This window comes from Sceloporus occidentalis, unplaced genomic scaffold (genome assembly GCF_023333645.1).
Source record: "Sceloporus occidentalis isolate IW3139 unplaced genomic scaffold, rSceOcc1.0.p SCAF_199, whole genome shotgun sequence".
Lineage (NCBI taxonomy): Eukaryota > Metazoa > Chordata > Lepidosauria > Squamata > Phrynosomatidae > Sceloporus > Sceloporus occidentalis.
This window is the reverse complement of record NW_028317179.1, coordinates 1,484,933-1,507,637: the sequence shown is the minus strand read 5'-3', so window position 1 is coordinate 1,507,637 and position 22,705 is coordinate 1,484,933. Positions and strand designations below refer to the sequence as shown.

The following is a 22,705-nucleotide window of genomic DNA, read 5'->3' as shown; positions in this document are numbered from 1 at the left end:
CAGCGCTGGGGGGTTATATTACTGTATACAGCGCTGGGGGGTTATATTACTGTATACAGCGCTGGGGGGGTTATATTACTGTATACAGCGCTGGGGGGGTTATACTGTGTACAGCACTGGGGGGGTTAATATACCGTGTACAGTGCTGGGGGGTTATAGTACTGTATACAGCGCGGGGGTTATGCTCAAGGAGATTTTTTTATGGGACTCTCTTTATTAAACCCCTCGATGCTACAGTGAATGCACCTCAGTATATTAATATACAGATTCATGGGCTGTGCTGTGATTATGTTACAGAACTAAAGCAATGTGATTGTGTTTTTTTAAGCTGAAAAACAATGGATTAAGCTATGTATGCTTACAGAACTGTAAGCTATTTGCCAAAGGCGAACAAGAAAAATAATAAAAAACAGCATTGATTCGTTAATACCTTCTTACAGATAGCTCGCAGCTTGAAAGCAGAGAAATGAAATGCAGAGGTTTCAGATCAAAATCAGCCAAGTTCTATCCCACAGGTTAAAAATCGGTCACGCAAGTCAGAGATCGTGGCGGTATTCGGGGAAAAGCATTAAGATCACGGGCAGCCATCCCGAAATGCCCCAGGTGTTGCCGAACTATAATTCCCATGACGCTTGCCAACCCGATCAAGGGCCATAGGTGTTTTAGTCCGGTAACAGTTGAGACAACCCCCCCCCCCCCAATTTACCGCGGATCAGATGTATACTGAACCATTTACAGCACCCTGGACCCAAATCAGAGAGAACTATATTCTAGCTATTTTCCAAAGTGTCCTACATACCTTTTTGTTAAAGGACCAGATCTTGTCCCATTCCATATTCACAACCGAGCGAGACGAGCCCTAAAAAAATAAATAAATTATTAATGCTTAACCTCGTCTTGGACGCACGTTACTTGTTTTAATAATAAGGCTAGCCCAGGGGGGTCCAACCTGCGGCCCTCCAGCTGCTGCAGGACTACATCCCCCTTACTCCTCTGCCAGCCACTTAGCTGAAAGAGCATTATGGGAGATGTAGTCCTGCAGCAGCTGGAGGGCCGCAGGTTGGACGCCCCTGGACTAGGCATTTGCAAAAATCTATGATGGGAAGAGTAAGCTGGGTATGAAGTAAGCTCAGATATGCACTAGTATTTTTTCTGAGATGACAGGTAATAACATTACTTTGTCATCCTTCACACGGCAAATAATGAATTAAAATGATTGCGAAGACAGACACGCGAAGGGGAACATAGCCTAATACAGAGTCCGATCCATTTTAACAAATGCCAACCTGAGCTGCAATGAACTGTTTCAGCCCCTCCACGGTCATTCCTCGTCGCAGAACGCCACGCACCGTCGGGAACCTGGGATCATCCCTGCGAGAGAGAATAAGATATACAGATGCCGGCCCTGGACCAGTGATCTTTTACACATGGACTGGGAGCTTGTTCCTATCTTAACGCATGCGGTTATGCAAAGAAAGGAAATGAAAGAGGATTTATTTGAATATAACTATGGATCACACGGCCCGATTTAACAAACCGCATAGTTGACCGATTTTAACCATCTGATTGCACTTCATTTTTTTTTTTTTGCTTATATGAGGATAAAATGCATCCGTGATGAAGCCCCTAATTTGTGAGTCCACGTACCAGCCATCCACGAGTCCTTCATTGACGAACCAGGTGAGCTTCCGCTTTGAGAGCACCGTGTTGTTGAGGTTCAGCCGGCTGTACTCCCAGATGTACGGCTTCCGGATCCCCAACGCGTCGATGATCCAGTAGAACTGCTCATCCCGGTCGTGGTACTCGGTCGTTCTCAGAGCGTGAGTGACGCCCTCCACGCTGTCCACGATGGGGCAGGCAAAGTCATACGTGGGATATATGCTGCAAAAAAAAAAAAATGGCAGTAGAAAAGGCTGGGCCGTCACGCAACTTTTAGGGATACAATTAACCCACGTAGCATAAGAGACAAAGCTGGACCCACTTGTATTTGCTCCCGGTCCGTGGATGTGGCTGGGTCTTGCAGCGGAATAGCGTGGGGTCGCGCATGCAGCCGTTGTTGGAGTTCATGTCGATCTTGGCTCGTAGGCAGCATGTCTGACCGTACTCTGTCCCCTTCTTCATTGCCTCCCACATTTGCTGGTTCTTTTCTACAGCTATAGATAGATATAGAAATTATCTTTAGTTTGGGACTGGAGTCTATACTTCCGTTATATTTGTTGGATATATTTTGCTTATTTTAACCCGTAGCCATGGTTACTATCAAATATAAAGGCCTATAATTAGAGTAGAACCTGTCGATACAATTTATAGCTCTTTAAAGGCACAGAATTGTTACAAGGGCAAGTCTTGGTGCCCTGCAACTCTGGCATGGCCTATGGACAGGGGAGCTAGTTGTTATCCCACAAAATGTACCAAATGTGCGTAATTAGATCCGGTGCCGGTGGGCGCAAGGGGTCTATGCCCACAAGGTGGGCGCAAGGGGTCTATGCCCACAAGGTGGGCGCAAGGTGTCTATGCCCACAAGGTGGGCGCAAGGGGTCTATGCCCACAAGGTGGGCGCAAGGGGTCTATGCCCACAAGGTGGGCGCAAGGGGTCTATGCCCACAAGGTGGGCGCAAGGGGTCTATGCCCACAAGGTGGGCGCAAGGTGTCTATGCCCACAAGGTGGGCGCAAGGTGTCTATGCCCACAAGGTGGAGCGCAAGGGGTCTATGCCTACAAGGTGGAGCGCAAGGGGTCTATGCCCACAAGGTGGGCGCAAGGGGTCTATGCCTACAAGGTGGAGCGCAAGGGGTCTATGCCCACAAGGTGGAGCGCAAGGGGTCTATGCCTACAAGGTGGGCGCAAGGGGTCTATGCCTACAAGGTGGGCGCAAGGGGTCTATGCCTACACTGGCACAGTTTGTCTAATATAAAAAGAGTCTCTATGGATTTCACATATTCTCATCATGCATCACTCATAATATTCGAGTGTCTACAGCCCTTGAGGGCCACAGCCTTATTAGCCCGGCTTTTAACACCATCAAACGTACAGTTGCTCCTGTGTTTAGACTCCACTCTCTGTTCACGCTCGGCTTTCATCTGTTCGGCTGGTGTGTCGTCCACGTACGCCTTCCCTTCTGCGATGAGCTTCTCAGCATATTTTGTGATGGTTTCAAAGTGATCGGAGGTGTAGGTGAACTGATCTGGCTTGATCTGGAGCATCGACACATCTTCCAGAATAACCTGCAAAATCACATATTTTACCCAATATTAACTAAACATGCAGAACGTGAATATTTAAATTAACAGCTATAACCAATATTTAATTATTTAAAATAAATATAATATATATATAATCTTTTTTTAATGATGTTGAGTTTAAATAGTTCCATACGATAGTAAACTCCTGCTCTTTAAGAGAATGATAGAGAGGCAAACATTGAAACGATAAAAACCCAACTTTATTACCTTCTCAAAATCTTCCTTCTCTTTTTCGGGATTGGTGTCGTCGAATCTCATGATGAGCTTCCCTTTGAAGTTGACTTGGTAATGCTGGTTGAGAAGGGCAGCTTTCGCATGTCCGATGTGCAGATACCTTAAGAAACAACGGTGGCAAAGATTGTCCGACAGAGCCTTACTAACAACCATTACTATTAAACAATACTAAAGGTCAATGCGGAACAATAGAGCCCATTCCACGCTGCCTAAACATATCAGTGCAGCGCACAGGGGCTCAGTCTGAGGCTGCATTGTGATAGGTCCCCCACTAAAGAAACATATTTTACATCAAATAGTTCAAATAGAGTGCCGTGATTTATATTCCTTCGCTCTTGCAACACATGCAGAGGATTCTGGGAAAATGATCCCTACTTACCCACTGGCCTCAGGTGGGAACCTCACCACGACCTTCCCAATTTCTGCACCTGGGAGCTCAACAAATTTGCCGACATCCTTCTTCTTTTCTGGGGGCTTAAAAGAAAAAGAAATTACCATTTATATATATATATATATATATATATATATATATATATATATACACACACACACACACACACATATATGTAATAAGTGTGTGCAAATAAAGTCGAGCTTATTCTACTGATTTTATATGATCCAAATAGCATCATACTTAGCTCTGGTAACATCCCAGGAGCCAAGCTTCCATGGTCCCTAATAGTTAGCCAAATAGCTTTTAACTTTTTGGTTCCTTCTTCTACAGAATCTGGATGGATGGGCTTATAGCCGATTATGGACCGATTAACATTTTGCGGTCCAATAAATATTCGCAGGTCCAATTTAATTGGAAAAACACACATACTTTAAATTTTTGTACAAAACAGTTATATATTCTTATAACTACAAAGCAATTAATAAACACTAAATTCTAAAACAATATATTATGTTGGTCTATTTTTTCATGGTATGAAACTTTTTTTTTTAATCATCTTCATCACTAAAATCACATTCAGAATCACTCCACTAATAATATGGCTAATTCTGCCTTACAATAGCGACATCTAGTGGTCACAACGTTGAACCACAAGCGGTAAAATATTTTGTCAGAAATATTCCGACACAGGACCGCAAAGGGTTAAGGTCTTCACAGCAAGGGGGGGAAAAGGGCCGAATGGTTCTCATCTACCATAAAATTCTATTCTTCTCTTACCGCAGTGAAACGGATTGCGCCGGATGCCGCCAGCCCGTGCTCCAGGAAGGTGTACCAGCGTCTGACGTTGACGGGAGCCTTGTTACTTTTCACCAATGCTTGCCATTCGCTAGATGCTGGGTGAAGAAAAGTAAAGAACACGTGAAGATCAGCAGAACATGTAACATATCGGTGTACGGCAGCCACTAGGAAAGGAGATTCCTGCCCTGCAGAGCTCACAATTTGGTAAAGATATACCTTTATTGGCTAACGGAAGTATAATGGATTGCAAGCTTTTGGGGTTATATAGGTTTTATATTACTGTATATTGCGGTTACATTTGTGAAGCGATGCAAACATACTGTTGTATTCTGTGTCTGTGTATAACACGGATTGTGTTGATCGACCTTCGTCACCGGTCCACATTTATACTAAAGTTACTAAATCCGAGTTCCTTGGATAGCTTTTTCACAAGTAGTAGCAATATGTTTTTCTCCATCACAAGCACTTTAAGTGTTTGTTGTGTTCCTTCGGTAAACGCGTTATTCCTATCCACGGCTGCTTTGCACGCACGAGATGTCTTCGGCCAAACACATCTCCACGCGTGGGATACGCTCACGGCCCAAGCTCGGAAAACGACGCGGACAGGGGTCTGTTTAGAGCCCCATGTGAAAGCACGGCAAGCGGCTGCTTCAAGGAGGAGAAGGGCAGCTATAGCGGTAGGGCTGCTGCTTCTAAGTCAAGGCATATCTTTATATAAATTTTATTAAAATGGTTTCGCTTATACCTTCCAAAGCTGAAAAGGCGCTGATGTCGGCCAAGGTCACGACGTCCCCCACCAGGTACGTGCGGAGAGAGAGGCTGTGGTTGAGCTCTTGGAGGCCTGTTTGAAACGAGGACTTTTCCTGCAGCTTCGTTCGGCTAAACTCAATCCAGTGGTTAATCTGAAAGCAACAAGAGGTTGCAGGTTAAACTCCGGGATCACCAAGAATTAGCCGTAAGGCTCAAAGCACGTTTTAATGAGAGCCGCACAATTTGGACGACGTAAACATTTTGTCACAGATAAAGCATGGAAGAAACCGTCAGCCGTGCCGCCAGGTGAGAAGCAGCAGCGTTGCGCGCGTCCACAGCAGATCAACACAAAAGGTAAAGGCAGCGGCTGCAAGAGGGTCGATGATCACATTTTTTTTTTTTAGGGTGAATTATCATTCATTTAAGCCAGAAGAGGAAACACCGTTTGCATTACTGATCCTTACAGGGGGGGGGGGGGGGTTTCGAGTGACGAAAATGTTGTTTTTGGACATTACAAACTTAAAAGTGGGCGACAAAGTGGGGACCGATTGTTCAAACAGAGGTGAAGTATCTCTTATCAATGGAAATAGAAACAGATCATTATCAAGCATGTAATTGCCCATCTTTAACCCTTTGAGCACCACGCCAATTTTCATTGTTTTTCTATATTTTACACTTTCTGTATACAAATATTTTAGGGCAACTTTTTTTTTTTTTTTATTTATTTTTTTTAACTTTCACCACATCACAGGATATAGTGAAAAAAGTACCAAAAAATAAAGTCTCCTCCATTCCGCTCTCCCGCGAAAAATGCCAAATCGAATTGGTAAATGTATCCAATGTGATTTAGAAGAGAAGGAGATATTGAAGATAAGAGACTCCATAGCGCCACCACACGGGGCATATAAAGTTGTCTGATATGTTCATGGCTGACGCTGAAAGGGTTAAAAATAAAACCAGGGCAATTCTAGAGCAAATTTAGAGATAGGATATAATGTTTTACGAACCGAGTAGGACTATAAAGAACTGTAAATAGTGGTTGCCATTTCTAAAGACCTTTGTGATCAGCCGGAGCCAGGGAAGGATTCCAGCAGCTGAACCGACGTGGCAGGAGTATAAATATCCCGCGCTCGTCCCAAAAAGAGAGCCTCCCTGATCTAACTATATCCCCCCTCCCTGCTTAAAAGAGAAACAGCGGTGACAATCGCTGCCATAGCCAAACATGCTAGAAATCGTTTGGAACGGTATGATTGTTCAGTAAAGCTGGCATCACAAATATCTCACAACAAGGCAGCAATACAAACTTTCTTGACGAATTATGACTTTTTTGGATGTTTTTTTTTTTTTTTGTTTGTTTGTTTTATGTAACAAAATTTTATTTAACTCCCTATCATGCATGAGCCAATACCTGTCTAGTAAGGAAAGGGTAAATTGATTTAAGTAGCAGCGCTGACAATATATCAAGCCCCAAACCCAGACATCGTATTAAAGAGTCTACACTCAAGCTCTTGGGGGATCTAGAACCGCCATGGTACGATGGCTGAAAATCCACGGGTTAGATGTTCATACCTCTGTCTGCTCCATTAGATTGGATCCAAATAATCCGGCATCGGGAACGACTCTGGCCAGGTATCGGATGATGGAGGTCACATCGGTGAACGAGACACCGCTAAAAAAAACAAAATGAAAAAAAAATATAAACGATAGGATACAAACATGTCAATAATTTACCAAATTCACTGTTCAGTTTCACCAGATTACCAAAAGCAGGGGCCGGACTACTTAATGGCTCAAATGAACCCGCGTAGTTAAAGTGGGACCTACAATTAGTCGTTTAGAATCTACGAGACGTTATCCAACCTGCAGCTCGACAATCATCCTAACGGAAGCATCTGAGGGCCGGAGGTTCCCCAACAGCACCCGTTTGAGGACACTGAGCAGAAAGTGGCCGATCCTAATATAATAAAACAGGAGGGAGAGGATCGCTTACTCTGCCGCTCGAAGGACGGTCTCTTTCCCTTCCTCCACGCTGATCTGTATTCGACCTTTCAGGTGTCCCAGGGTCCACTGGACAGCTACAAACAAACAATCAAATTAATTTGGGATCAAAGTAGCAAAGATAATAAATAATAATAATGTTTGGGGAGGGGGGGGGGCAAACAAATTGCTACAAAAAAAATTTAAATTTCTATGTCATACCTGATCAGCGCTTATCTAAATATTTGTACCCTAAAGATAAATTCTTAAGATTTGGTCCCTGTCTCGTTAAATAGCCTCATCCATCACAATATACAGCAATGCAGTCATGTGATATTTTGGGTGACTTTCCCTGTTTAAACACCACACTGAGCTGATGCTTTATGGCAATGCTAATGAGGTCCTTCCTCCGTATACTTCCATTGGTCAGTGCTTGGCTGGATGATTAAGACCGAGTCATTCTATTTTGTTTTTTCAACCACAGGCAGTATGAGGAGGAGTCCGGGTGTTTGTCTAGTAGATTGGGCTCGGATGCCGTCTAAAGTGCTTTTTAAGTTCTTTATAAAAAGCTGCAGCTCCAGAGCTGTAACTGTACATTCTCCGTCCGCTGCTTCTCTCCAGATTTGTCTGCAGGAAGTGAAAGCTTTGTTCATAGAGGGACTCTTTAGGACTCCCTGGAACTCCTGTGTTGGCCAACTATGGAGCCGGCTGGCAGTTAGCATCATGCGCATGGACATTGCTGAGCAGGAGATGACGTCCGGATGGTGGCTTGGGTGTCTGAATCTAAGGAGCATTGGGCTTTTGGATGGAGACAAGTCTTGAGTCCCAGGCATACAGGACATTGCATTGATTTCTATAGCGCCAGCAGATTCCGTAGCGCTGTTTCCACAGAGTCAGTAAAATAACTTAAAAATCACAAACTGGTGCAAAAGGAGAAGAGGGCCCTGATCCTGTGAGCTTACAATCTAGTTGGTGGTTGAGGGAGAACAGTAGGAGAGGACGGCTTGGATGGGGATGAGTTGGTTGGGTCTGGATGACCTGTAGAGGTTGTTGGCCGTTCAGATGACTCGATCAGGATGCTGGCTGAGAGTGTTAGGAAGAAAGGTCGTACGTTTCTCCCAAAAAAGGTGGGTTTTCAGAGAGCTTTTGAAAATTTGTGTACGAAGGAGAAAGTCTGACAGGGGAGCTGAAGCGGGGTGACCCTGAACTACTAACAAAGTGACGGCGGCTGGCCCACGAAAGTCGCCATTAATCTTATTTCGACACCTAAACAATAATAATAATAAAGCAGAGTCGTCCCTTTAAAAAGAGCCCCAGCTTCCCCGCATCCATTTCTCTTTATAGCATCTCATTACTGATCGGCTGCCAACCTCTCCGGCTCTGCGAAGAGGACACTTACGCCGCGGCGGTTTCGCTCTCAAGGAACTCAGGATTCTTTCCCGACCCGATCCATATTAAAGGGGAAGTTCCATTGGGTAAAATACTTTTATTACTTAAAAAGGTAATGCTCTTCACCTTATTCAAGATCAAAGTAACATACAATCAAAGACATGTCATATCACGGAGAAGGCGTCGTATAGCTTTACGTTAAGGGATTTTTTAAGAAGAAATTGGACAAGCAGGAGGTCGCATCAGTAAAAAAAAAAAAAAAAAGGCAGAATTTTTTTTAATTCTAATGCTACGGGGATAATTTATTCTTCACCAGACTTAGCTTAATAGAGGGGGGGGGGGGGGGGGGGGGAGTCAGAAAGGATGTTCGGTAAAGAGGATACGTTGTGACGCTGCCATTCAGTGCCGTAACCAGTACATCACGGACCGTGATTAAATAAGCCAGTGTGCCTTTAAGAGAAGAAAAAAAAAGCTCAATATAGAGCTTGATATAAAATATAAACTGGGTCCCATTTAGCGGCTTTGGCCAAAAACATTGTATGCTCCATTAGAGAACTCGGATCGATATTAAAACTCAGTATTAGTTAATAAATAAATAAAAACAACAACTATTAACTAATTTGTTCTGGCAGATAACTTCTGAAATTTCTTACCTCTTCTATGTACTATGTACCATCACTGATGGACAGCTTAGTCAGCCAATCAGGGTCCACCAGAACCAGCGCTGGCGTTGACTGGTGGTGCGTACATCACTTGCAAGAGATTAATTCATCCGAATGCATCCTCAGTAGGGGGGGGGTTTGATATTACATTTTATTTACGGAGCACCAGCAGAGAAGGAGTCGCTATTATAACGGGGATTCTAAACATTTGTTTCATTGGATTCATTTTAAAGGCCAAAGTAAAAAATAAAAAAAAAAATAAAAAAATAAAAGGTTTTATACAAAAAAAAAAATGCAAGATTCTACATAATCCTCTGAATGCTAGCAGTAATTATTCCGCCCAGAGCTCCATCAAAGCCGGTTGGCGAGCTGATGCAAGCTGCCTGTAACTTCCATCTGAATCACGCAATGCAATAAAAAGAAAGGATTCAGAGAAAGCCCATTAGCAAACTCAAAAGCGTGCCTTGGCTGACTCTCAGGACGCTCAGCCGGGATGTATTATGCATTAGACGGCCAATTAAATGTGTTCAGATCAATGCAGGAGGAAAGTAACGATGACCGGATATAGAAACGCCAAACGCGATCAAAGCGAATTGATCAGATCCGGCTTATCGGTTCTATTCTACATCATCCTGTCTCCGGGATTATTTTAAAGAGGAGGTCCCATGGAAAAATATATTTTTCTCCTTGAGCATAACCTCCAGCACTGTATACAGTAACAACCCCCCACCCCTTGCACTGTAAACGTAACCCCCCCCCCCCGTATACAGTAATGTCGGGTTTTCATCTCATTTTGCTCCAATAAACTCCATGTGATATTTTGGTTGACTCTCCCAGCACAAAACACCAAACTGAGCTGATGCTTTATGGCGATGCTAATGAAGTCCGTTCCTCCATAGACTTTCATAAGTCAGGCAGAGTATTTAAGACTGAGCCATTCTATTGTTTCCCACAGGCAGTATAATAATATTTAAAACTATATCAGATCTCATTTATCTGTTTTAGGCGATAACACAAATAATAATATTCGGAATAATAATCAGCATAACATGTCTACTATTATCCACCTGACAACAGTATGACATCATCATGACATCATATTACTAACGTGAGATCAGACGTATTACAGTTTACCATCAAGCACCAATTTTAAGACTCGGGAAGCGGTAGAGGGTAATACAGCGATGGGATTTAAACATGCGCGGGATAGACATACGGCTCCTGAATCTAAGACGAGACCAACGACTGATTAAGATCCGAGTCTTAAAAGCAGAATATAAGTCAATATTAAAATTGCGGTATTAGTTATTTATTGTACAACTGTCTGGCATACACATAGAATGCAAACTACCATTAGCAGCATAAAATCCCTTAATACATACATTGCTAGCGCCCTGGGAATAATAAGCACTTACCTGCAAGGCCCTTAACCCTTTCAGTCTTGAGCTTAGAGGTAGAGAGTAAATCGAGTTCAAGACTGGGGTAAAAAGGTACTTTGTAAAGAGCAAAGTATTATCTCAGGGATGACAGCGGAAGGGGAGCCATTAACGTACACTTTTCTTTATAAAGCAGACAATACGGGGAGAGCGTATAAACACGAGAAGCTCGGACACTCCCTACACGATGACAGCAGCCCTAAGAAACGCAACCGAGCCAGCTGTACAAACGTATGCCGGGCAACGCAGGCTCGATTTTTATCCAGAATATCCCTACAGACTTTAAATGCAATGGAAGATAGAATCTGATGGCAGATCGGCCCCATCCAGCCCCCGTTTCTTGGGCTGTCAATACTCAAACCTTAAATCAGTCGTTGGTCTCGTCTTACATTCAGGAGCCGTACGTCTGTCCCATGCGTGTTTACATCCCATCGCTGTATTAGTATCTACCACTTGGGTTGGGAGACTCTTCCATTTATCTACCACCCTCTCAGAAAAGTAAAACTCCGTTACATTCCATCTAAGCTTCTAGTATTATATTAGGATCTCTTGTAACATTTCCCTTGCCTTGAAATAAACTCCTGTACTTGTTAAATATCTTTAAGTATTTAACTATTTCTATCACATCCCCCCCCCCCCCCCCTCTCTCTCTCTCTCTCTCTCTCTCTCTCTCTCTCTCTCTCTCTCTCTCTCTCTCTCTCCTCCATGCTGCTCCAGATGCTGGCTGCTTCCTCTTAACCTTCACCAGCATCTTAGAAACGATACAACATGCTGGGCCAGGAGGAAGCCAGCTCTATGATTTAGATGAAATGGATCATAAAGGGATCTCACATCATATGAACCTCTGATTATAGATAAGGAAAGCACTAGTGATTGGATGATTTGCCCCAGAGAGGTGAATGGGGCAATACTGTGGGGCACTATACAGCTAGGGAGTCACAGTGAGTAATATAGCAAAAGAGACCCATAGGAGACAAGCTGCCATAAAGAAACATGGCTCCCAGCACACAGGGCTGTCACATGTGAAATGCCCCAAGCCCGAGTATACGGAATGCAATGACGCTACCGAGCCAGCAATGAGGTGGGGGCATGGGGCACAAGCAGGGGCAGTAAGCTGCCATTACCGAGTGGGGGGCCGCCGTTGGTGAAGGTGAGGGTGAGCGCCATTCCGCCGCTGATGTTGATCCCAGGGGCTGCCACGAAGCTCCCGACTGAATGAGAAAGAGCCGCTTCCGGTTCACAGCAAAACAGCAGAGCCTTCTGCCAGGCTAGCCACGCCCACCACTCACAGGACTTCCGAGAGCTGAGTTGACGGCCATCATTGTTTTGGGCAGGAACAGATTCACTTAAGGGAATTCGCCATTTTAAGTATGGGCATGCAGCTGTTTTCAAGGTACAAGGCGTCATCGTGACAGCCTGGAAGTGCGTGCTGGTACGGCAAGGCGGCATCTTAAGTTCGGGCAGGCCTAGGAGATACGTTTCATCATTTAGTATTGATTAAATAAGGGTGTAGATAAGGCGCGTGTTGGTTTTATTTTGTTGTATGAAGTTTCTTCGCTCATTGAGTTATTTTGTCTGCAGTGCAGAGGTTTATTTTGATGGGGATGAGTCTCTGGACCCGAATACACCAAAGTGTCTATCCGGCAAATAGTTACAGGTTTCCAAATGTTATTGGAGACATATTTCAGGGTGTAGTTTTGTCTCTAGTATATAGAACGCGATATTTATAGCTAGCACAGACAGCAGATCCTTTAAAAGAACAGTAACATAAATGATGCAATAACTCATTCTGATTACAGGGCTTATTCCAGAAACTGCACTGAACAAATATGTTTTACTATTACAGATAGTAGATTAAATCTGAACATTTTGGGTTTTTTTTTTACAGGTTTTTTTATATTAACCCCTTAAGGACCATGTCCCATAAGGGTTATTTTTTTCCTCACCCATTTAGTGAACCCACCCATATAAACCCAGTTATATATTGTTTTGTTGTTTTTTTTTCAGGACAAGACAGGCTTTCTTCAGATACCATTTTTTATCATATCATTTAATTTCCTATTAAAAACATTTTGCTGGAACTGGATGGTTTCCTTGATGATAATAACACCCCCCCCCCACCACCACCACCACCACCACACACTGTATACAGTAATATAACCCTCCAGCGCTGTATACAGTAATATAACACCCAGTGCTGTATACAGTAATATAACCCCCAGTGCTGTATACAGTAATATAACCCCCAGCGTTGTATACAGTAATATAACCCCCCAGGGCTGTATACCGTAATATAACCCCCCCCCCAGCGCTGTATACAGTAATATAACCCCCAGCGCTGTATACAGTAATATAACCCCCAGCGCTGTATACAGTAATGTCACCGACAGAAACCTGGTTTTATCTAATTCTGTTCCAATAAACTTTGTCCGCAGACCTGGAGGCCGCCATTGCTGTCGGTCATGTGATATTATGGGTGACTTTCCCTGGTAAACACCACACTGAGCTGATGTTTTATGGCAATGCTAACGAAGTCCCTTCCTCCATAGACTTTCATTAGTCAGTTTCCAGCTGGGTGATTAAGACTGAGCCATTCTGTTGTTTCCCACAGGCAGTATGATAAGTAGTCTTTGTTTAGTAGATTGGGTCTCAGATAACGGAGCGAGATACTCAGAGGCCTAAACACGTCTTTTACAAAAACTAGAACGTTAAAGAGAGAAAAAGAGAAAAACAGAGCAATATTTTTGAAAACTTTTTTAATCTGATACTAGAAATAAAAAAAATAAAATGGCGGGGGGGGTCTCCATTAAGGTACCAGAGCCTGCTTCACGGAGTCTGGCACACGGGACGCGTAGTAGTTAAAATTCCTGAGGGCTGCAAGGACTCCGGCTGAATTCATGTGTTTCACATCTTTCTGGTACTCAAATGGGTTTCCATGGATATCGGTGAGTTTGCCTACAAAATACCGAGCAGAAGGAACATAAAGGAACGGTATGACATCATGTGCGGGCAAAGCAAGAACGCGGCATAAAAAAAACAAAAAAGGGTAAAAACCCATTTAAAAAATGATGAAATATTACAATATCTGTACATTGTGCTTGCACAATGTATAGATCAAACAGTACTTTCTCAAGAAAAAATATATAAATATGACATATGATATTTTGTCGTTAATGCCGAGCTCAGCGATACTGACATACAAGGCTTGTTCTAGCGCTGCTTGCTGGTTCTGCTTGTTTTTGGCATTTAAGTTACTAAAGTCATAATAAAAATTTGACTTGATTCTCGAGACTACAAAGGGAAGCGGTCGGCTGAGGATCATGGGATTGAGTGCAATAGTTTTGTCAGTAAAGCAGCCAACACCCTAAAGGTTTAGCACAATGGAAACCCCGCGATTTTAATTTCAGCCCGAGGCGCAGAACGTCCGATGAGAATGTAAAGCGGGGATGGGCGCCAAGCTCTTGGTGGAAGAGCCACACTCCCCCCCCCCCCCCAGTCCAAAGGGGATTTGCAATATCTCCCTTCCTCCCCCAAAATGGCCAGCAGGAGGGACAGATCTCCTCATGTTCTGAAGAGGGGAACCAGCGAAGTCTCCAAGGGGTAATGGCGGCCAGAATGCCATCCCACCCCTACCATCAACAAGCCAAATCCTAATTTTTCCGCAACATTTTTATAATATTAAATAAAAATATATCTACATTTATTTATAAAAATTCATTGGGACACGTGCAAAAAAATAAAAAATAAAAAAACCCTGAAAAATTCATATAAGGGGTCTTTGCAACAGCCCCCCCCCCCTCCAGTTATGTCCCATGTGAGACGTGTTTGGCCAAATCGTCTCGTCAAATCGGGGTATTATCGATAGAAGCATCTACCCTTTCATAATATTATTATAAAGCACCAACAGATATCGCAGCGCTGTACAAAGATGAAAAGGTTACAGATGACGACAAGTACAATACAACTATTGCCATACAGATACAAGAGGAATGAAGGGCCCTGTTCCCACGGGAACTTACATGATCAGTTACATGATCCTACGCTGGCAGAGCAATGGTTAAGCTGCTGCAGGTCAACGACACGAAAGCTATAGAATGAGATCATGAGAAGCTGATCAGTGGTTACATGGACTCACCTCCCACCGCATGCAGAATCGCCTCTGGCGCACACGTGTCCCATTTCTTGCAACCAGGACTGGCAAAGACGTACGCGGACGCCTGGCCTTCGATGAGCTGGATGATCTGCAGACGTTATTTAGTACAATGTAACACACAATGATGAATGATACTATATAATACAAAAAAAAGATTTTAAGATTTAAATATAAAAAAAAAAAAAAAGTCAGTGGGGAAAAAACATTCCCCATTCTAAAAATGTTTATAATTATACAAATTGTAAATTAAAAAAAATAATTAAAAAGTACTCCAGCCCTGCATGAACTAAAAGGAAGTTTTGGTTAACTGAGAAGGTGGTAGATAAATGCAACAGCCTCCCAGCAGAAGTGGTAGGGGGTAATACAGTGAGGGAATTCAAACATGCGTGGGATAGGGATATGCTCCCTGAATTCAAGACGAGAGCAACAACTGATTAAGGTCTAAATCTCCACATCAGGAAAATTGTGCAGAGTAGATGCGGCTGAATTAGAACCTTGAGTATGGATATTAATATTTTGTATTATTAATATTATTTTTCTTTTATTATTATTATTATTATTAGTTTTTTGAGCCGCCCTTTCGCACTCACCTTGTTTCCAGCTCCTCCGACGCGGATGACTTTATCCGGGTTAATGGCGGCGATGCAGTCGTTCACCTGTTTGCTGCTGTGAGAGCGAGTGGTGGTTATAATGTGTGTCCCATCAGGCACTTCCTTCAGCTCAAACCCAAACGCTCCGACGCCCAGGACGCCCCAAATTGTTCTTCCCAACACGGCATCGTTGCCCGCCTGTAGAAACACGACGAAACATTAAGCCGTTTGCCCCACGGACACGTCAGGTTGTAGATAATAATCCTTAAAAAAGTATTTATGCCCTCATTGCTTCCAGGAATGAGTGAAGCGTATTCCGCTGGCTTCGCTCTCCCTAAAATCCAAGAAGCGTTTTACGCTGCTTCACTTACCAGGCGACGGCCTCCTGACATCTACCGGTTATAGGAAGACAGAGGAAAGGGGAAAGGGAAGAGAATGGAGAGGAAAGAACAAGGAGTAGCATTAAAAGAGGAGAAAACATTGAAAAAGCCAACCATAGCCAAAGTATTATCTGCATTTTTAATTATAGTCAACAAAGGGTGGCAGGGGAGATCTGGCAAGATTGCCCTGTATTACCCATTGTACAGCGCTACGGAATTTGATGGCGCTATATAAAACAACAATCAAAAATAATAATATTAATGGAATTAGATCAATGCTTGAACCCATTTTTATGTACTGGTATTTTATTTGTAATTCCTCTTGTGGCCACCAGGGGGAGGAAGTACAAGAACATTTCCATAATGACCGGAAACAATGTGGCGGATGATCATACCTGGGAACTTTCTGGCTCCCGGTACCGACAGCCCCCTTGTGGGATGCAGGAAGGGGGTCCCACTGACATCGGTGGACAGTATTTACAATGGGGAGGTGGGTAGGGGGTGTGGCGTGCCACGACGCTGCTCCCCGAGAGTTCCCAGGTACACTGATGACGTCAGTGCGGATATGCGCGGCCACACACTACTTTTTCCTGCTCGCGAAGAATATACCTGGCTGCACGCTGTAGCTCCCAATCTGCCAACGGCCAGTCTGGGCCCGGGGGCCAGGACAGATACATGCGTGTTCTAGACAGGACCGACACACAAATGTGCCCGGGGCCATTTTATTACTGGGCCGCTTGGTCGGACTTTCTTTCTCCTCCTTGGCCGAGAGAAAGACAAGCACAGAAGGGTGCCCTTGGAAACATATATAAGGGTAGGAGTTCAAAGCAGTGGCAGACATGTCAGTAAATACCCCACAGGCACCACGAGCCTTGCCGCCAACCCCAGCTTTCCTGGTACAGACACTTTTTCTACCCCTGGCTATTAACAGGGCTTACCTGGTAGTTATAATAAGGTTGGTTTATCACCCCAGCGATGGCCTTTCCTTCATATGCAATCCCGATCAGGACGGTTACATGATCCAGGAGCCCTACAGAAGCGAAGAAACAAGGCCATGCTTAATGCATTTATCAGCTGAAAAAACAAGACATTTTCTGGCTGTAACATAATTACAAAAGGGTTTCCTAAATTAGCCTTTTACTCTTAAACTTGGATCAGCGAACACAACGTGCCATTGGAACACAGGAGTGATGGGAGTGATAAAGGGCCATTGGAACACAGGAGTGATGGGAGTGATAAAGGGCCATTGAAACGCAGGAGTGATGGGAGTGATAAAGGGCCATTGAAACGCAGGAGTGATGGGAGTGATAAAGGGCCATTGGAACGCAGGAGTGATGGGAGTGATAAAGGACCATTGGAACACAGGAGTGATGTGAGTGATAAAGGGCCATTGGAACGCAGGAGTGATGGGAGTGATAAAGGGCCATTGGAACGCAGGAGTGATGGGAGTGATAAAGGGCCATTGAAACGCAGGAGTGATGGGAGTGATAAAGGGCCATTGGAACGCAGGAGTGATGGGAGTGATAAAGGGCCATTGGAACACAGGAGTGATGGGAGTGATAAAGGGCCATTGGAACACAGGAGTGATGGGAGTGATAAAGAGGCTCTGTACGCCTATGAAGAGATTCCATTAAAAATCAGCCATTTCCAGCTACAATAGTCATTTAGAACATTAACCCCAGCTGCGCTGGATTTCTCATCCATTTTATGTTATTTTAATGGACAAAATTTGCTTTTCTTTCAAAAAGAAGGATATTGCCAAGTGCCCCCCAACACTTGAACAATAGCGTACATACGCCCATTAGGAAACATCCAAGTATAAGGTATGAGGTACAAGAATACCAGATTATTGACTAAAATATCTTTGGGGCTTTTTCAAAACTTTAGCATTAAGAGATTTTTTGATGTTTTAGGGTTTAAAAACCTTAATGCATTGTGCAAGAAGATGGGCCGATGCTGCCTTCTCACTTGGCTGAAGCCCCCCCTGGCCGGATCAGCGTCCCTGCGTGTTCTGCAGTTTCCCTCCATGCATTTGCAGAAGGGACGCCACGAAAATTTGAAGGGAGCACACAGCTATCATTTGCTTTAAAGTGCTGGAGCGTCCCTTTAAACTGAATATTTTTCCTAAAAGCTCCCAATCCCCCCCTTAGTAAATTTGTCCAATAGGTGTCGTCATACACATATGTAATTTGCACACGCAGCCCATGAAGGCAGGGCCGGCCCTATAATGGGGCAGACTGGGGCAATTGCCCCAGGCGGCACTTTAGAAGGGGCGGCACTTTGCCGCCCCAAGCGCTTTTTTTTTTTTGAAGCGGAGGAGAGAGAGAGGGGCACCGAGTGGTTTTCGCTTACCCGCTCGGCGCCCCTCTCTCTCTCTCCTCTGCGGCGAGTCTCCCTGTTCGGTCCCGGTGCCGGCTTGTAATGCAGAGCGCCGGAAGTGACGTCAATTTCCGGCGCTCAGCATTACAAGCCGGCACCGTGGCAGAGCAGGGAGACTCGCCGCAGGACTGTTTAAAGGTAAGTACCGGGGGGGGGGTCGTAGATTATGCCGTCGGCGAAGTTTAAAATGCCGCCCCCCCCCCCCCCGGCGTCGGCGGGGGGGGGGGCGGCGTTTTAAACTTCGCCCCAGGCGGCGTTAAGTCTTCGGCCGGCCCTGCATGAAGGTCACGATACACAATGTAACGCACCAGTCCATTTTATGTTGGGTTTTCTTTTAAATTCATTTTAATAAAACAACATTTTTTTTTTTCCCCCTCTCTATTTATTTTGTATTACTTTTTTTTGGGGGGGGGGCACTTGTGACCTCACTATTCCTACTATCAGCATTTAGGCCGACACCTATACTTTAACCCTTTAAAAACGCAAAGCATTGTAAACCAACCTTCTGTATATTCTTTAGTGCCATCCAGGGGGTCTACCCATACCACCAGCTGAAGAACAAAAACACATCATTCATTTAATACGCATTTTAAAATATATTTATATATATTTTTAATACAATTAAAGCTTAAAGTTGGACAGATTGAAAATGGTTAAACTGACTACGGTGTATACCGGTCTAGACCTAGGGCGGTGAAGCCATTAAATAATCTAAAAAGGTCTCGGATATATTCGTTCTACAGATTCTTCAGAGTCATCTAGGCTTATATTCAAATTCTGTATGAACGTTGCCATTAATGTTAGTTATTTCTTAGCTTTCCTTGGTCTACATTGCTCTGCGGGGCATTAATGAGGGTTAATATCTTATAGACAATCCACGGCTCTGTAAGTATACTAGACAATCAAATGATTACGTGGAGTAACCATAAAAGAAGCAAGGTCAGTGATGATTAGTGATCTCATATGCTAATCTATATGTCCTGAAGTCATTGAGGGGAAGGAACCTTATACATTATCTTATGGACTCTGCCTCTGAATGCCGGGATACTACATCAAGATACTGTATCTGGGATTAATACTCTTTAACTTGCTGCTAGAGCTTCAGATTAGATTTAGTATGTGATCATTGTCTTTATGTTGATATACCATATATATTTATTATTGTTAATAATTAATTATTATTAATTATTATTATTTCAAAGCCAGAACATTATTTGCCGTTCATTGCCATCGTCCATCAGGGGGAATAATGAAATCATCTCTGTGCAGTCAGCTTACCTCTTCCTCTTTGATGTTAGTATATTGAGGCGGACAGGGATATTTTAGAACGTCCTCGGATTGCCCCAATTCAATGAGTCCGTCCTCTACTTCTTCATATGGAAGGTCCTATGAAAAGTTACAGATTTCTTAGTAACCAAAAAAAGGGAATAGGTGCACAAATATTATGATATACACTGTTCAAAAGTTTGGGGTCACTCAGCCGTTTCCATAGAAAACAAGACATTTTCTGGCTGGTAACATAATTACAAAAGGGTTTTCTAAATTAGCCTTTTACTCTTAAACTTGGATGAGCGAACACAACGTGCCATTGGAACACAGGAGTGATGGGAGTGATAAAGGGCCATTGGAGCACAGGAGTGATGGGCGTGATAAAGGGCTATTGGAACACAGGAGTGATGGGAGTGATAAAGGGCCATTGGAACACAGGAGTGATGGGAGTGATAAAGGGCCATTGGAACACAGGAGTGATGGGAGTAGTAAGGGGCCATTGGAACACAGGAGTGATGGGAGTGATAAAGGGCCATTGGAACACAGGAGTGATGGGAGTAGTAAGGGGCCATTGGAACACAGGAGTGATGGGAGTGATAAAGGGCCTCTGTACCCCTATGAAGAGATTCCATTAAAAATCAGCCATTTCCAGCTACAATAGTCATTTAGAACATTAACCCCAGCTGCGCTGGATTTCTCATCCATTTTATGTTATTTTAATGAACAAAATTTGCTTTTCTTTCAAAAAGAAGGATATTGCCAAGTGCCCCCCAACATTTGAACAATAGCGTACATACGCCCATTAGGAAACATCCAAGTATAAGGTATGAGGTACAAGAATACCAGATTATTGACTAAAATATCTTTGGGGCTTTTTCAAAACTTTAGCATTAAGAGATTTTTTGATGTTTTAGGGTTTAAAACCAATAGTTTTTTCAAGGTTTGACTCTAGATCCGAGGTTCCACGCAGTTTAGGGGGTTACCCAATGCTTGGTCAATCTTGCTCTAGAACGCTCGGGAATCGTTCCCCCTGTGGAGATCTCACCTCTTCTCCAATTAATGTTATTTGGGGAAACTTTTTTGCCAGGGACGAGCATATACTTTGTTGCACGAGCCGGTCAGCTGCAGTCTGTAAGTCATTTGCCCCGGTCTGAAAGAAATAAGATACCCAGTTAATTATTATTATTTTTATTATTATTAATAATTATTATTTTTACGTTTTTCCCCTAGTTTATTGCTCAACTTACTGAAACACAACAGGCAATAATAAAAAAAAATGAGCTATACATTCTCCAAGTTTCAAACAAATGTATCAATCAAGGCAAGTATTGCTTCATGAGATTGAAGACGATATATTTGCGCATGGGCACTCTGCTTACTGGCACAGATATGCAAGCAACAATAATACATAATTCTAAACAATTGGCAGGAATGTGGAAAAACGACTTAAGTTGTGTCTATAAATCGTGTACCTTTTCCACGATACCCAGATCTCCACCACTCATAATATTCCGGACAATCACTCCAGATTTCTCGGCCACTGAGTAAGCGGTGGCCACCAGCCTCATCAGTACATTAGGAGTCGAAGACATGTTGATCGCTAAAACAGAATAAATAGGGTTAAGGAAAAGTACATTATTAAACACTATATACCAGAAATAAATTACCAGTGCCGACTGGGTGGACCACATTTAGGTCTGAGGGGAAGAGCCTCATGGTGACCATAGACATCTGCAGAAGGTGCAAGAGAAAGGACCAAAAATCACTCGACAATGCCTCCCCAGTCTGTTAATGCCTCATCCCTTGGCTAGGGCTAATGTTTTCCCCCAAACCATCTCTGTGGACCCCCATGCTGATGGCCCCATCATATACATGCTCTCCCCACTATGAAGCACTGTCCTGGCTTGGCCGGTTGGGCAGATCAGTGATCTCACTTTTAACCATTGACTATTTGTCCTGGGCTGGATCACGCCACCGTCCTGGCACCAGTATGGCCACCAAGCATGGAGAACACAACTGGTGGCAGAAGAATGAATTCAGAAAGTCTGCACTAGACACAAACATACACAAATCATTTGCCCATAAGGTGGTTTTTCCATTGGCTTCATATTATGAGTCCATCATATTTTCTTCCTCAACAATTAAAGTGCACGTGGCTCTTTTCTCCAGATTAGAATGAACGAGGTACAGCTTGGGGTTTAGGGAATTCATTCACACAACGCAACGACAATAAAACACTGTAGTGATTGTTTATCAGTCATTCGTAAGAGAACCAAATCGACGTGCGCCGCTCGCTAGTTTACCTGGATGAGGGCCATGCCACGCGTGTCACCGACACGCAGATAAAGACCTGCCGGATAATCCGCTCGCTGGCTCTCCTTACCTTTGGCCTACCCAAGAAAAGCCCTGACTCACAATGACAAGAATTGTCGGGATCGGCAGTCAGGCCAGGTCATGGTTTATGCAGTTTATAGGGATCAACGGCCCCGGAAGCTTTTCCAAAGGAGTTCTAATAGTGGGCAATCCGGCAGATATCACCACGTACACACCTGCCAGTTACGCTAACCCCTCAAAAACCCAATAACACTGTATTTACTGAAATTTCACAGACAACAGGGCATGGCAATGCATATTCAGCACTGTCCGCTAGGCCCTGACTGTGTGACTCAATATGTAGTCACTTTAAACTATTACTATTCAGATGGTCCTGATGGGTGATTAAGACCAAGACATACCATTGCTTAGCACAAGTATCGGGTACGATAAGAGCTTTGTGGATTGATCTAGTGGTCTGGGCTAGAAAAAACAGTGCTACACACATATGTGGCTGTAAACTATTAGTAAGGGATACTAGTAATAAAAAACAAAAAAAACAAACAAAAAAAAACATGGCGGACTTTGTCTTTTTTAACACCGGCCTCTTGCAGCAGCAGCAGCAGGTACAGTGCCAGGCCGCCTCTTTCTAATGTAAAGCTTCTTTTAGTTCGGAGCGAGGCACGTTAAATGCATTATTAAAAAAAATAAAGAATGTAGTACAGACACGGTTTTAGCGC

The 22,705-nt window shown here is 43.6% G+C and overlaps 2 protein-coding genes across 3 annotated transcripts in view; both read right to left on the bottom strand.

Moving 5' to 3' along the window:
• The window catches only part of LOC149278177 (bifunctional glutamate/proline--tRNA ligase-like), a 33,506-nt gene extending 21,458 nt beyond the window's left edge, over window positions 1-12,048 (bottom strand). Inside the window, exons 1-12 of the mRNA XM_089502251.1 lie at window positions 12,006-12,048; window positions 7,408-7,492; window positions 6,987-7,086; window positions 5,413-5,569; window positions 4,647-4,762; window positions 3,855-3,949; window positions 3,449-3,575; window positions 3,031-3,223; window positions 1,982-2,153; window positions 1,648-1,881; window positions 1,287-1,371; window positions 800-859 (exon numbers count right to left, since the gene is read on the bottom strand). Of these exons, the coding sequence (XP_089358377.1) occupies window positions 800-859; window positions 1,287-1,371; window positions 1,648-1,881; window positions 1,982-2,153; window positions 3,031-3,223; window positions 3,449-3,575; window positions 3,855-3,949; window positions 4,647-4,762; window positions 5,413-5,569; window positions 6,987-7,086; window positions 7,408-7,492; window positions 12,006-12,048 (1,467 nt within the window). The remainder of the gene's footprint in view (window positions 1-799; window positions 860-1,286; window positions 1,372-1,647; window positions 1,882-1,981; window positions 2,154-3,030; window positions 3,224-3,448; window positions 3,576-3,854; window positions 3,950-4,646; window positions 4,763-5,412; window positions 5,570-6,986; window positions 7,087-7,407; window positions 7,493-12,005) is intronic.
• Window positions 12,049-13,687: 1,639 nt separating this feature from the next.
• LOC149278176 (3'(2'),5'-bisphosphate nucleotidase 1-like) lies at window positions 13,688-21,244 on the bottom strand. Of its 2 annotated transcripts, XM_089502286.1 has the most exons (8): window positions 21,125-21,244; window positions 20,698-20,802; window positions 19,662-19,769; window positions 18,886-18,934; window positions 16,943-17,034; window positions 15,625-15,822; window positions 15,017-15,122; window positions 13,688-13,836 (listed from the first exon to the last, which is right to left on the bottom strand). In XM_089502286.1, exons 1-8 carry the CDS (start codon window positions 21,242-21,244, stop codon window positions 13,688-13,690), a joined length of 927 nt encoding a protein of 308 aa, XP_089358412.1. The 2 variants fall into 2 exon arrangements, with proteins under 2 accessions (XP_089358412.1, XP_089358415.1); XM_089502289.1 differs by lacking the exon at window positions 19,662-19,769.
• Between the last annotated feature and the right edge of the window lie 1,461 nt (window positions 21,245-22,705).